Source organism: Poecilia mexicana, unplaced genomic scaffold (assembly GCF_051168715.1).
Source record: "Poecilia mexicana isolate PSO_F unplaced genomic scaffold, ASM5116871v1 scaffold_8, whole genome shotgun sequence".
In the NCBI taxonomy this organism is placed as follows: domain Eukaryota; kingdom Metazoa; phylum Chordata; class Actinopteri; order Cyprinodontiformes; family Poeciliidae; genus Poecilia; species Poecilia mexicana.
Genome location: NW_028263377.1, coordinates 1,505,256 through 1,520,127, shown reverse-complemented (window position 1 = coordinate 1,520,127; position 14,872 = coordinate 1,505,256). Strand labels below are relative to the sequence as shown.

General features: G+C 38.6%; 1 protein-coding gene across 2 annotated transcripts in view; it reads right to left on the bottom strand.

Annotated features, from left to right (window-relative positions):
• LOC106923867 (voltage-gated potassium channel KCNC1-like) overlaps window positions 1–14,872 on the bottom strand; it is a 106,542-nt gene that overhangs the window by 24,107 nt on the left and 67,563 nt on the right. For both annotated transcript variants that reach the window (XM_088008003.1, XM_088008004.1), the window contains exons 2-4: window positions 14,122–14,253; window positions 12,866–13,727; window positions 9,637–9,849 (exon numbers count right to left, since the gene is read on the bottom strand). In XM_088008003.1, the coding sequence (XP_087864129.1) occupies window positions 9,637–9,849; window positions 12,866–13,727; window positions 14,122–14,253 (1,207 nt within the window). The remainder of the gene's footprint in view (window positions 1–9,636; window positions 9,850–12,865; window positions 13,728–14,121; window positions 14,254–14,872) is intronic.

The window sequence follows — 14,872 nt, the reverse complement described above, 5'->3', positions numbered from 1 at the left end:
AACCTAATAAAGAAGGATGGTTGTGTTCTGGTTCTGTTCCGGGACGATTGAGGAACCTCTGGAGATAATTATGCAAAGAAGGATTCTTCATAGGATCAAGAAAATTAAGGACAACCCTGACCGTCCTCTTCACAACACTATCTTGGCAAGGCAGAGCATCTTCAGTCAGAGGCTTGTTCAGATTCAGTGCAGTACAGACTCCTGCAGGAAATCTTTCCTGACAACAGTCATCACGATCTTCAATAACTCTTTGAAGAATCTAAATTAATGAGTTACAACAACATCTAATTTTCCTTTGGGATTAATAAAATACTTTTTAAATGAATTTAAATTAGCACAACAATCAAACTATAATGATTATTCTTTTCACTTTTATAAAGTAAGCTTCTCAATTAAATACAAAATTTAAATGTTAAACAATTAAAGGTTTTTAAAGTATTTCTACTGAAACCATAAAATCTAATTTTAATAGTATTCTCATTCTCAATAAAAACTTTATTATCATTAGGGATCTGTGTGTCATCCGTATGGTTGGTGCTTTCTACAAGGTTTCCACCAGAGGGTGCCATGGGACCAACAACACAGCTTCAGAACCTCCAGGAACCTCCAGCTAGGCTGTCTCCTCCAGAGGTCCCCACTGAGTCTTCCACTCCAACCTCAGCACCAACAACCTTCTGTGATGTAATATCCCCAACTACAGTGAAATTTTTGGATGAGTTGGGCCAAGTTGAAGGTAAAACGCATAAGTGCACCATGCATATAGCCCCATGTGGTTGTCAGTTTAGGGGCATGGGTCAAATGGAACTTCCTTTGCTCTTTTGACATCATGCCTGCAGCAAATGTTCCATTTTGGACCTTTTTGAGGTGCATTCTTCACTTCAAAAAAGCTGCTGCTTTCTTTAACCATTAATGCGACCCAAACTGCAGCATCTACCCCCACTATATATATTTATATATGTATACATATATGTATATATGTATACATATGTATACATATATGCATATGTGTATTACTTTTGTTGGCATAATGAGCAACAATGCTAACCAACAAAACTATCCAAAACCGAGCAACAAACAAATCAAAACAAACATTTACTACTGAGGAGGGAATAGTTGGAGGTTAGAACTATGAAGACACCATCTTGGTGGATGGCAAAAGACCAAGGGAAGCAAATCTATTTGACTCATGAAACTTGATCCCCCAATCTGACAACTACATTGGACTGTGAATATAAGACCAACCCTATAAAAATATCCTTCATTTCTTTCACAGCAGGTAATTGTTGTTTTTGTCTTTATATGATTGGTTTAACCCACCTATGTGTATGCATGGGATTGGTGTGGTCTTTTAACAAGAAGCTTACTGAAAATTTCAAAATAAAATCTTCATTTTTTTCTTACCTACTCTCTGCATATTAAGCTGAGAGATTAGTACAATGGAAGATTAGTACAATGGAATAATGGCTTAGGACAAAGACACCATGTTTGTGATAGAACTTATTCTCAGGGTAGCGTTAACATTTTAAAGGTTATCAACATGCAAGTTATTCAACATGCTAGTGATTGCCCTCACACTAACACAGCTTATGTAAGCCTTACAGCTTACATATGAGCATTTTAGCTCATATTTGATGTGCTCACTAGGAGGCCTGTCGTGATAAACAATACATCAGTTAATTGTACAATAAATGAAATCTATCAACCTCATTTTAATTTATCGGCTTATCGCCTTTTTCTGATGACACTGGATGAAAAAAAGGCTCAACTCCGGTGTTCTCCACTGACCCTCCCTTGCTCATTTCCTTAGTGTAATGCCCAGCTCACACTGCACGATCGTAGAACTGTCGGCTGATTGTTGACCCATTTTCAAAACCTGAGACCACACACTAGCCGACAGAAATCATAACGGGTTCGATCGTGCCGTGTGGTGTCCAACAACGGGCACAAAATAATGGCTACAAGTCCAGTTAACTCATTTTAAAACCAGGCATTAATCAATGTTTTACTACAATCTACCTGAAATGCATGTGGCCAGCGTCAGGTAAAGTCCTGATTGAATGAATATCATTAAAACCACGTTAACGATGAACAGCTGAAATGTTAACGGGTTTATGAACTGCGGTAGCAATTTCACTCCAACTCCTCTCCTGGTCATTTCTGTGGATATTCTTTGTACGAAATGTTGAATAAACATTAATGTTGTTTCCACATACAACCCCTGGCAAAAAGTATGGAATCACCAGTCTTGGATGAGCACTCATTCAGACATTTCATGCTGTAAAACAAACTCAGATCAAAAACATGATACAATATTAAGGTCGTTCCAAAGTGCAACTTGTTGGCCTTCAGGAACACTCAAAGAAATGAAGAGAAAACATTGTGGAAGTCAGTGAATGATACTTTTATTGACCAAACACAGGGAAATAAATATGGAATCACTCAATTCTGAGGAAAAAAGTATGGAATCATGAAAAACGCATAAACAAAAGACCATTCAAAATACATCACTAGTATTTAGTTGCACCACCTTTGGCTTTTATAACAGCTTTCAGTCTTTGAGGCATGGACTTGATGAGTGACAAACAGTATTCTGCATCAATTTGGTGCCAACTCTCTTTGATAGCAGTTGCCAGATCAGCTTTGCTGGTTGGACCCTTCTTGTGGACCATTTTTTTCAATCTCCACCACAGGTTTTCAATTGGGTTGAGATCTGGACTATTTGCAGGCCATGACATCGACTGAATGTGTCTTTCTTCAAGGAATGCCTTCACTGTTTTTGCCCGATGGCACGATGCATTGTCATCTTGGAAAATTATTTCATCATCACCAAACATCTGTTCAATTGAAGGGATGAGAAAACTGTCCAAAATGTCAATGTAAACTTGTGCATTGATAGAAGAATTAACCACAGTCATCTCCCCAGTGCCTTTGCCTGACATGCAGCCCCATATCATCAAGGACTGTGGAAATTTGGTTGTTTTCTTCAGGCAGGCCTCTTCATAAATCTCACTGGAACGGCACCAAACAAAAGTTCCAGCATCATCACCTTGTCCAATGCAGATTCTTGACTCATCACTGAAGACAACTTTCATCCAGTCATCCACAGTCCATGATTGCCTCTCCTTAGCCCATTGGAGTCTCGTTCTTTTATGTTTAGGTGTCAATGCTGGTTTTTGTTTAGCTTTCCTGTATTGAAATCCCATCTCCTTTAGGCGATTTCTTATGGTTCGGTCACATACATTGACTCCAACTTCCTCCCATTTATGCTTCATCTGTTTAGTTGTACTTTTTCGGTTTTCAAGACAAATGGCCTTAAGTTGTTTGTCTTGACGCTTTGATGTCTTTCTTGGTCTACCAGTACGCTTGGCTTTAACAACCATTCCATGCTGTTTGTATTTGGTCCATATCTTGGATACAGCTGACTGTGAACAGCCCACATCTTTAGCAACCATGCGTGAAGGGTTACCTTCTTCAAGAAGTTTCACAATCCTCTCTTTTGTTTCAAGGGACATTTCTCTTGTTGGAGCCATGGTTCTAACCACTCCACTTCGTCCAGCAGCCCTCCAAGGTGTCATGACTGCAGGTGTTTTGAACTGCACACTAACGGGCACATCTAATCTGGGGCAGGTGTCCATTTAGGGAAAGGAAATAGACTGGGTGTGTCCTTTTTTTTCTACCTCCAATTTGAGTGATTCCACACTTTTTTCCTCAGAATTGAGTGATTCCATATTTATTTCCCTGTGCTTGGTCAATAAAAGTATCATTCACTGACTTCCACAATATTTTCTCTTCATTTCTTTGAGTGTTCCTGAAGGCCAACAAGTTGCACTTTGGAACGACCTTAATATTGTATCATGTTTTTGATCTGAGTTTGTTTTACAGCATGAAATGTCTGAATGAGTGCTCATCCAAGACTGGTGATTCCATACTTTTTGCCAGGGGTTGTATTATCTCCGATGTCCGCTGCACTCTGTGTTGCGACGTCAGGTGTTTGGGATTCCCCTCTTGTGTTTTCCCCTCAGAAAGTGCGGAGGTGAATCCGCGCTTTCTGACTGACTACCTGTCACATTCAACAGGCTGCGTTCTCGCTCCCTGTCGGGGAAAACCCCTGATTTAGATCGTGTTGAGAAAATAAATTTAAAATAAGCTAGTTTTAAAACTTAACATGTCTTGACTCAAATGGCCTAAATCAGGGGTGGCCAAGTCCAGTCCTCGAGAGCCACCATCCTGCAAGTTTTAGAAGTATCCTTACTCCAACAGACCGGGAACAGCTCTACAAAGGCCTGATAACGAGCCATTCATTTGATTCAGGTGTGTTGAAGCAGGGATGCATCTGAAAGTTGCAGGATGGTGGCTCTCGAGGACTGGACTTGGCCACCCCTGGCCTAAATTGTGGTTTTAAAATCAGTAATGTATTCTGGCCTATTGACCTTTATGTTACCTGTAGTTCCAGCAGATGGTTTGCTAGGGTCGTTTGAACTGTCTTTTGTCTGTGTGGGAAAAGCAATACAGTAGAAGTCAGTGTTGTGTTCAAGACCACCTAACCCGAGACCAAGACAAGACCAAGACCAGAGTGTATCGAGACCGAGACAAGACCAAGACTTTTAGGGTCCGAGACCAAGTCAAGACCAAGACCGAGGAAAGTCGAGACCGAGTCAAGACCAAGACCAGCGGCCGTGCTACATGACACAATAAAATGTAAAATATGATCGAAATTGCTTCTCAGAATAATCTGAAAGATCCATATTCCCATAAAAACACCTAGATATTAAATACTTAATACATTTTACCAATATTAAATATTCCATTTCTGTGTTACAATGTGTGATGGTCTCGTGCCATCCCTAAAAACATAACACCCTGGGAATTTGCCCATATTGCTCATATAAGAATCCACCACTGTTGCACCATTAAACATAGCAATTGAGGCAATGCCCTAAATAACACTCAACTATGAACACTGACCAAGGAGCAACAAGCAAGAAGTAACCAAACAGAAGGCGCTCATCGTGACTGTTTTCACTCTCTATCCCAGTACATGAAGCCAGATAGTCTGACACCATGGCAGACATTACAGCTGCCACTTTGAACAAAAACAAAGAGCAATGTGCATGCTCTGCGTGCTCTTTCGTTCTTGTGTTTTAGTTATTTGTTCATTTAAATATCAACGTACATAATTAAATAATGATGCAGTGTACACAGAGCATTACTAGAACAAAGAACGGGTGTTCTGTCAGGTCAGATCGTCATGCTTAGCACGAACTCACGGTGTTCTGTCAGATCAGCATACGTTGTCAGATAGCTCAGACATGCATAAGCTGTCATTACCATATGATTTTATTTAATCAGCAACATAGAATCATGACGTAGATCATCATACACTTGGTTATTAACAGTTGTATGGCATCCAGCTGCAGCCAGACCTACTTTAAATACACTTTGAAACCACGACAAGGCATGTATATCTATCTAGTTATCATATTATGTCATATTATAAACAATTTAATGACTTATTTTCGTCATAACTTGTTGCATATGCTGAACTGACAACTCCACTGACGGTCGGACTTCTTAAGGCGCATGCGCTAGCACGGTACTCACTGCATGTATGCTAGGAACATAGAATCATGACGTAGATCTGTTATTAACAGTTGTATGGCATCCTGACTTAGCGGTTAAGTGAGTTTTACACGGGCGTGTGTTGTAGCTGACTCCAGCTGCAGCCAGACCTGCTTTAAATACACTTTGCAACCATGACAACACATGTATATCTATATAGTTATCATTGAAAACAATTTAATGACTTATTTTCGTCATAACTTGCTGCATATGGTGAACTGACAACTCCTCTGACGGTCGGACTTCTTAATGCGCATGCGCAGGCATGGTACTCTGCACGTATGCTATTCTGACAGCGTATGGTAATCTGATAGAACAACGGCTCTCAGTGAGTGACACTCCAGTCCTATCTAATAAATAAAGAGCCGTGGAGAAGAATCGACTGTTTCTGAATGTCACATCACTATATTGCAGACTTTTGGACATAGCGTTGTCCTATATATGCGACAAGTCAGTCTACATCTCCGCACAATAATTCAGGCAGTGAGTGACTTTTTTCATCACAAATTCTTATGTGTCTCTGTACAGCTAGCTTTGCTAACATCACGTTAACGGAGCTTACCTTCTTTGAGCTACTTTTCTAAGTGACGAAAATAGTTAGACGTTGTCCCCATCGTCTCTGAAAGGAAGCGCTGCTGAGTTAGCTCTGGCCATCGGATTTCTTACTATTTATGCAGCGCTATTATATTACTGATGATTAGACAAACATTTTCTGCCGCTGAGAGAAAACCACTGCTCATGTCCTGGAGCGCCGTGTGCGAGTGAAAGGTGGGGAGGGAAGGGGGAGGGAGAGAAACATGTAGTTGCTTGGATTTTAATTGGTGCGTTTTGCATCCACTGAAAACAAAGATGTTAACAAATAAACTGGACAGTATGCTGCACGTTTAGTGATATTTTCACAGTTGCGGTCTCGACTGGTCTTGAAATAAAATGCCGAGTCCTCAGAGCCCGAGACCGAGACAAGACCGAGACCAAATGCGGTCGAGTCCGAGACGAGACCGAGACTATCAGAAAACGGTCTTAAGACCGGACTCGAGACCAAGACCGATCTCGAGTACCACAACACTGGTAGAAGTTCTAGCTTTTCACACTCATCTGTGAAAAGCCATAAACACAGCAGGAGTTTATGGCTTCAGACAAAGGGTCAGAGATAGCTCCTGGTTGGATGAGCAAAGATACGCCTTATTTGAATAAATTAAAGATAAGAATACGCCTTCACTATAAAACTTTCTACGCAGGAGTAACAAATTAGATTTGCTCTTGCAATTCTCCAAAGACGTCTTTGGACGTCTTTGCTTTTCTTTCTGTCTTTCTTCTTCTTTCCATTTATGTCAGGTAAACGAATGTATGTCTCCGTTGTTCTGCAGTTTCTGTGTAAGTTTATGCATTGTCTTATATTGGATTAAACTCTGTAATTCTGTGACGTCAACACTCATTGCTGTTTTCTTCTGAGTGACTACACGTGGCCGTCACGAGAGGACCCGGGATCTAAGAGGAAGAGAGAGAGCCAAACTTTTTCCAAAATTAATTAATTCAGAGAATCTCTTCCTTAACAATCGGAGCGGCCACGAGGTTCTACGACTGGACCCGATCGTTCGTAACACGACACACTACAGGATGATCGGCTACAAAATCGCAAGCGACAATGTTAGAACATTTAACATTCTAAGATTGTCGTAAGGGGTAAATTGAGGCAAAAAATGGTGTAGTGTGAACTGGGCTTAAGGGAGGAGTGAACTAGGATATGCCCATCTTCTCTATCTAAATCTAATGATTATTGAAGGGCAAGACAGTGTAGAGACATCATAATCTCTACTCTTTTGGTTGAATGTAGTTATTATGTCCACTTTGGTTTTATGTTATTTAGTTTTTATTCAAGTGCATTTTTTGTTAATGTAGACAGAGTTCATTTTATTTTTGGTTTTGGCTGTTTTGTTTACCATTTCCAGTGTTAAGTGTTCTTTTGAAAATAAGGTGTATCTATTTTTGGAAGGATATCGCTTGCATTATGTCATTTCCATTAAATCAGTGTAAAAGCGTCTTCAAAAATTATTATCGTTTATCGCACTAATTTTTGAGACAATTAATCGCTCAGCAAAATTTGCTATCGTGACAGGAGTTTTAGAATTCTGAATGGATTACATCTTTGTTGGTCAACATGCTAGTGATACTACAGATGCTAATAACTACATTTTGGTTAACCTTAGCATAGCCCTAATGCCAAGATTGAGCCACACATTTTGATACACATATTGCGGCTGTGCACGCAGCGGTACGAGCCGCATTAACGGTGACGGAAGACGAATAAATAAAGAGATGTTCAATTAGGTGAAGAATAATAGGCACCTTCCATGCATTGCACATTAGAAATTTTAATAGGCAGATATTTACGACAAATGACAGAACACGCGAATGACACTCTCAATGGGAGAACATCCCAAATTTTAGGGAGAGAGCAGGATAAAGGAGAGAAACCCTTTGTTGTAACCTTGGGCATACAACTATATGTGTTTTATTGGTATGAACATAGTTTATTTAAAGTAACTAAACGACAGAGAAAGACATTCAAAACGACTCAACGACACACTCAAGCAGGCTGAATGCGTTCCTGTAGAGTGCTCCTTCACAGGGATGCACCTGATTTCACTGGTTGTTTAAATAGCCCTTAATTGCAGAGTAAAAAAGTGATATTAATTTCACTTACATTATTTTGTGTTTGCCTTTTTTAAGTTGGTGTTTAAGTATCGTCAGCTATGTCTTCCAATGGTACATATTTACCAAGTCAAATTTTAAAAATTTCCTGTCAAGTCTTAACATTTTGTAACAAAAACATGGTAGGGTGCTGGTGGACTTTCCTAGCACCTATACCGCCTAGGTTTGCAAGTTTTCTGGGGGGGAATCTTGTGTAAGTTTAACGTGAGTTTATTAGTTGCCCTTTTTTGTTCAGTATCATTGTGTCTGATTTGGCTCAGTAAGATATGCTTTCTAGTTACTCTGTACACCTTATTTATTCAAAAGCACTCTTTCATCTTTGTAAAAGTGTCTAAATTAGTGCCATATTTTCTCAAAGTGATGCAGAAAATTTAACCCATGTATTTGTTTCTTCAATGTAGGATATATAATTTTCAGAATATTAAGAGATAAAAGAAAAAAAAAGAAAACGCGAGTTACGGTATTATTGATTTTGTATCTTAATTTTTTTTTTATTTATTCTTAATTTTTGCAATACTTTCCAAGTATTCTTAGTAATTTAGTAATAACTGATGATCTGGTGAAACATTTGGGGTTAGATTTAAATAATTTTAGAACCAGTTAAAGACCAGATCAAACAGAAAATGTAAGAATTTCTTCTCACCAAGATTGTAGGTCACTAAAGTACTCTGCTTGTCTGAAATACTAAAGTAATGATATTTATGGGACATACATAACAAACCATTCTCCTTTACCAAAAAACTAACTCAACTGAGTTCTTTTCTCTGTCTGTTCTTAGCCTCTTACATCTGCCTGAGTTTGGTTCTGCTGAAGTATGTGAGTTTAAGAATTATTTTTCATCTTGATAAGACATAAATTGTACATTAAGGTTGAAGTATTAAAGCTGTTAAAATTAAAGTTTTATTACTTCAAACTTTAGGTTTGATCTTTATAAATTTCTACTCAGGGCAAAGAGACCACCAAATGCCATTGAAATCTGAACGATTCTTTATGTACCACAAGATAGTGCATGCAAAGTTGAGCGGTCTCAAGGGAGTGACACTGATGAAGCTGAGCTGTTACACCACCTTATAATGGCTCTAGGTAGTAAACTGTGAGATGTGTCTTTATATGTATTAAAGAAGGTATTTTAACAGAAACATTACTTAATTTTTTAATATAAATATATTTCTCTGATTGTGTCAGTACATTTTGAATCTGGTTTTGTACCATTACATGTCATTAACGTATAATTTTTTCAGTAACATGCATCAAGTAAAATCTTACTGGTTTTACTGAGGTTCCCTTTTCCTGTTGCTCGCTTACCTTTCCGAACGTTCCCATCTGTGGTTCGCTGAAACTCCCCAGCACTCAGAAGAAAGCAGGCACGGTCGTGTGGGTACCGTTCACGGCTGGTGTTAGAGCCAAGTCCTCCAGTGACTGGACTGCGCTCATCCCCAAGAACCTGGTCTATGGTAGGACAGTCCTCATTGGCCAAAGCTGCTGCATTGGCAGCTGCATCACCATTCTGCTTAGAGTCTTGGAAAAAAGTTGAAGAAGATGGAGGGAGAGATGGAACATCAGTAAAGTGACAAAATGAAAGTGAAAAAACAGATAACAGTTACTACAAAAAGTGCAAAATAAAAATATAAATCATGAAATAAAGATGAAATACAACTGGGAAGAGAGGAAAAGAAAAAACAGTAGTTTACACTTAGGCCTGTCACGATAAACGATATATCAATTAATCGCACGACAAATTAAACCTATCGACCTCATTTTAATCATCGGCTTTATCGTCTTTTTCTGCCTATTTTTCTTGCTGTTGATGACACTGAATGAAAAAGGCTCAGCTCCGGTGCTCTCTACTGACCCTCCTTTCCTATTTCCTTTGTGTAATGTCCAGCGCACACTACACGAGTTGCCGGCCCATTTTCAAAACCTGAGACACATTAGCCGACAAAAATCCTAGGTATAATGGTTCTATCGGGTTCGATCGTGCCGTGTGGTGTCCAGCCACATGGGCACAAGATAATGGCTACAAGTCCAGTTAACTAATTTTAAAATCAGGCATTAATCAATGCTTTACTAGAATCTACCTGTGATGCATGTGGCTAGAGTCAGCGTAAAGTTCTGACTGAATGAAAATCATTGTAACCTATTTATATCACGTTAGCGAAGAACAGCTGAAAACTTACAGGGTTTATCAACTGCGGTAGAAATTTGGCTCTGACTCTTCTCCTTGTCATTTCTACATTCTTTGCCCGAAATGTTGAATAAATATTAATGTTGTTTCCACATATCATCTCCAATGTCTGCTGGACTAAGGGTTGCGCTGTGTCAGCCGTTTGGGATTCCCCTCCGTAATTTCCCCTCAGAAAGCCCGGAGGAGAATCCGCGCTTTTTGATTGGCTACCTGTCACATTCAGCTTTTAGCTCCCAGTCGGGGAAAACCTCCGATTTAGATCAGAGCGGCCACGACGATCTACCCTAACACACCACACACTGCAGGATGATCCGTTATGAAATCACCAGCGACAAACTTAGATCGGCCAACGATTTAAGATTGTCTTAAGGGCAAATGGGGGCAAGAAATCGTGTAGTCGGATGTGCCCATCTTCTCTATTTAAATCTAGTGATTACTGAAGGCCAATATAGTATACAGACTTTATAATCTGCACTCTTTTGGTTGAATGCAGTATTTATTTCCACTTTGGCTTTATGTTGTTTAGTTTTTATTTAAGTAAGTTTTTTGTTAATGGAGACTGAGAATCAATTTTATTTTTGTTTTTGATTGTTTTGTTTATTTACTTTATCAGTTCCAGTTTTATGTGTTCTTTTGAAAATATAGTGTTTCTATCTATGGCAGGAAATCACATGCATTCTTAGTCAATATTATTGTCTATCGCAATAATTTTTTAGACAATTAATCGCTCAGCAAAATTTGTTATCGTGACAGGCCTATTTACACTGAGAACTCCACGACTTCAACAGAACAAGTAAATGACAGTCATTGTAAATAAACACAAAACTAATATTTTAGTTTGATCAAAGCCTAGAAGCGATATTAACATTTAGGAATGGCCCAACCAAAGTCACAGCTGGAATCCAACAGAGAATCTGATGTAAATGGCTCAACTTTACAATGATTTAGGACTAGCTTTTTTATTTTGTTGTATGTGATTTCTATACATTGAAAAAAAAAACGTTTCTCAACAACCCATTCATGATGCACAATAGAAAGACACACTGCTCCAAATAATACCTGTTAGTACTTGAAATCAAATTTTCTGACATAAGTTATACCAAGCTTTAATGTTCAGCTATTAAGTAAAATATTGTTTATTAGATATTTCTTAGATTTCTTATTTATTAATTTTTCAATAAGCTAAAACGCCTCACTGCATGTCCTCTAAGACACCGATATGCATCCCTGAGAAACAAAAGTCCATTAACTTTTCTTTATTGACTTTTTTATACTAATTTTTATTCCAGTCTATTTCCCAGGTACATAAACTGTGTTCTATGGCAGATCTGACAAAAGATAACCTAGAAATGAATGGAGCATAAAGTAAATGGATTCACTGACAAATGATGCAAAATACATGATTTAAGATTTAATAGCAAGATTTGGCATTATGATTTCCAGAAAACATCTCCAAGTTATCATTATTACCAATTATTAATAATGAAAGGTGTTAAAGACACTTTTTAAAAAATCTGTTAATGAGAAAGTGTAACCATTAAACCAATCATGTTTTCCTGATTTGTTATAGAAACTCTGTCTCCAGCATACTGACAGAGAGAGCCAGGTGCAGATAATTAATTACCATAGCAACGGGTCCCAGAGAGATGCAGTGAGTAGTCTCAAAAAGGCGCAGAGACAGGTCTCACAATATGTAACTTAAAATAAGTGGAAAATATTCGCTCCCTTCAGAGTCCGTGTATGGTTCGTTGATGCACCTTTGGCTGCAGTCACAGGCGCCAGGCATGTGAGTGCTGCGGTTTTCTGAGAAAAATAGCGATGTACTACTGTGAGCAACACTGGGCAATATATATTTCCTGTGACTATTCATATTTTGCTTACAAAAAATTATTATTTCTCTGAATTTTTGAGTGTGAATTAAAATCCTTAGTATGAAAGATGAAAATTTTCGAGAAATAAACTATTACCCGCTGTCTTTATTTTATTTTTTTTATTTCTGACCGTGAGCAAGAACCACATGTGCGAAGCTTATAGTCTCAATCTCGGACTGTAATTCATTGTGCATGAGGTTCAGCTTTTGTACTGCTGCAGTTAATCAGATCAGCCATAGCCTTATGGTGATGAAGGCAAAAGCTTTCAGCATGTCAGTACTGCACTGACGTGTGTCTGTGAAAGTTCTATAGTGCAATCTATAGCTACAATGCTGGATCCAAAGCAATGGGTGCATTTCTGCAGGTCCCATTTAAATTTAAGGAATTTTCTTATTTTCATGCTTATTTTTAATTGCACAATATTTGGTATGTCCTTCATGATATTCTGAAGCATGCACATTTAATCAATATGACTTACCTGCTCTGTTTATTTCAATGATCTCTTCCTGTGCCAATGGACAGTCTCCAGTACCTATCATGCTTCCAGATTCCACCAAGCCTGGCCCAATTACATTGCCCATTAATCTATGTGGAGAAGCAGTTGCCATTGCCAGAGCATCTGGCTTGCAGTAATTAGGACTTCCTGGCTGTGGTGCTCTTGGGATGTGCTTGTTCCTTTTCTTTGGAAGCTTCTGCTTTGCCATGGCCAGCGAGTAGTACATCCCAAAGTTGTTGACAATAACAGGCACAGGCATAGCAATGGTTAGCACACCAGCCAAGGCACATAGGGCACCCACTAGCATTCCCGACCATGTTTCCGGGTACATATCTCCATATCCAAGAGTAGTCATTGTCACCACAGCCCACCAGAAACCAATGGGAATGTTCTTAAAGTTGGTGTGGGCTGCGGCAGTTGGGTCCTTAGGGTCAGCTCCAATACGTTCAGCATAGTAGATCATAGTAGCAAAGATGAGGACGCCCAGCGCCAGGAAAATGATTAGCAACAAGAACTCATTGGTACTTGCCCGCAAAGTGTGGCCCAAAACCCGTAAACCGACAAAATGGCGGGTTAGCTTGAATATACGCAGGATACGGACAAAACGTACCACACGTAGAAAGCTCAACACATCTTTGGCTGTTTTAGAGGATAGGCCACTAAGTGCTACCTCCAGGTAAAAGGGAACAATAGCCACAAAGTCTATGATGTTAAGGGTGCTACGGAAGAACTCTGCCTTGTCAGGGCAAAAGATGACCCGGGCCACCACCTCAATGGTGAACCAGATGACACAGACACCCTCCACATATGTCAGCCAGCCATCTGTCACAACTTCATACACAATCTGTAAAGTAAATGAAAAAGAAATTAGGAGTTTATTATTTACTTAGTGAAATGTATTTACCTTCCGATTCTCTACAGTGTCTATGACATTATTTATATTTCATGGGTATCACTGTATAAAGTACTATTTAATTTGTTGTTCTTCTTTTGTGTCTAATTAAATACAGAGAAAAATTTAAACACAACTTTGTAGAAGTAAAATGCTCCCCCATTTTCATAAAAACATGCACTGATGTTTATTCTAAGATACTGTGGTAATATGACATACAACTGCATATAGCTTCCTCATCCAGCAAAGAAAAAAGGCAATGAAAACCTCAAACAAGAGATGTAATGAGTAGTTTAGGAGTTTTATCCACACTAAGTAACTATAACTATTAATATTGTTGCTTTACCTCCTCATGTGTTATGTTGCCCGTAGTGACATTCTCTGTTTTGTTGTAGATGGTGTTGAAAGCCTCATGGGTCTCCAAGCAGAAGGTGGAGATCGAGAGAAGGATGAAGAACAGCGAGGCCAAGGCCACATACTGCAGGAAGAGAAACAAAGACAATGCAAACCAAAAATGTGTTACATTTGCATCTCAAGCTTATGCATTTCTACATTAAAATATTTAAAAATTACACCATTGTAAAATCACACTGCATGTTGTGAATAAGTGTCTTTCAGAAGAATTTTAATATTCATGTTTTGCAGGCTTAGTTAGAGAAGGTTTTGAGTCATTGCAGTATATGAAGTACAGAAAACTGCCAAAAGGGGGCAGAATTAACATACTGATCAAAACAGAGGAACACTTCTAAGTCAGAAAGAAATGTGCTGACTGTTGAAATCCTCTACATACTAAAGGAACAGAAATATTGATCTTGACATTTGAGTCCTAAAACTAAGGACAGAGGTTCAGCAAACATATTACAAAAAGAGAATAAAAGGAAAACAAATAAATGTAACCATATCCAGGATTACGACAATGATGTGTCTAAAACATTTTATTATATAACCACATTTACCTATCATGGAGGAAAATTAAAAAAGAAAACAGATTTTAAAATGGATTACAAAGAGGAAACAAGTCATCTTATGAACTCCAGTTAGAATAAGACTTATAATAGTGCTGCTTTCATGTGTTATATTAGTTTGATGCAAACAAA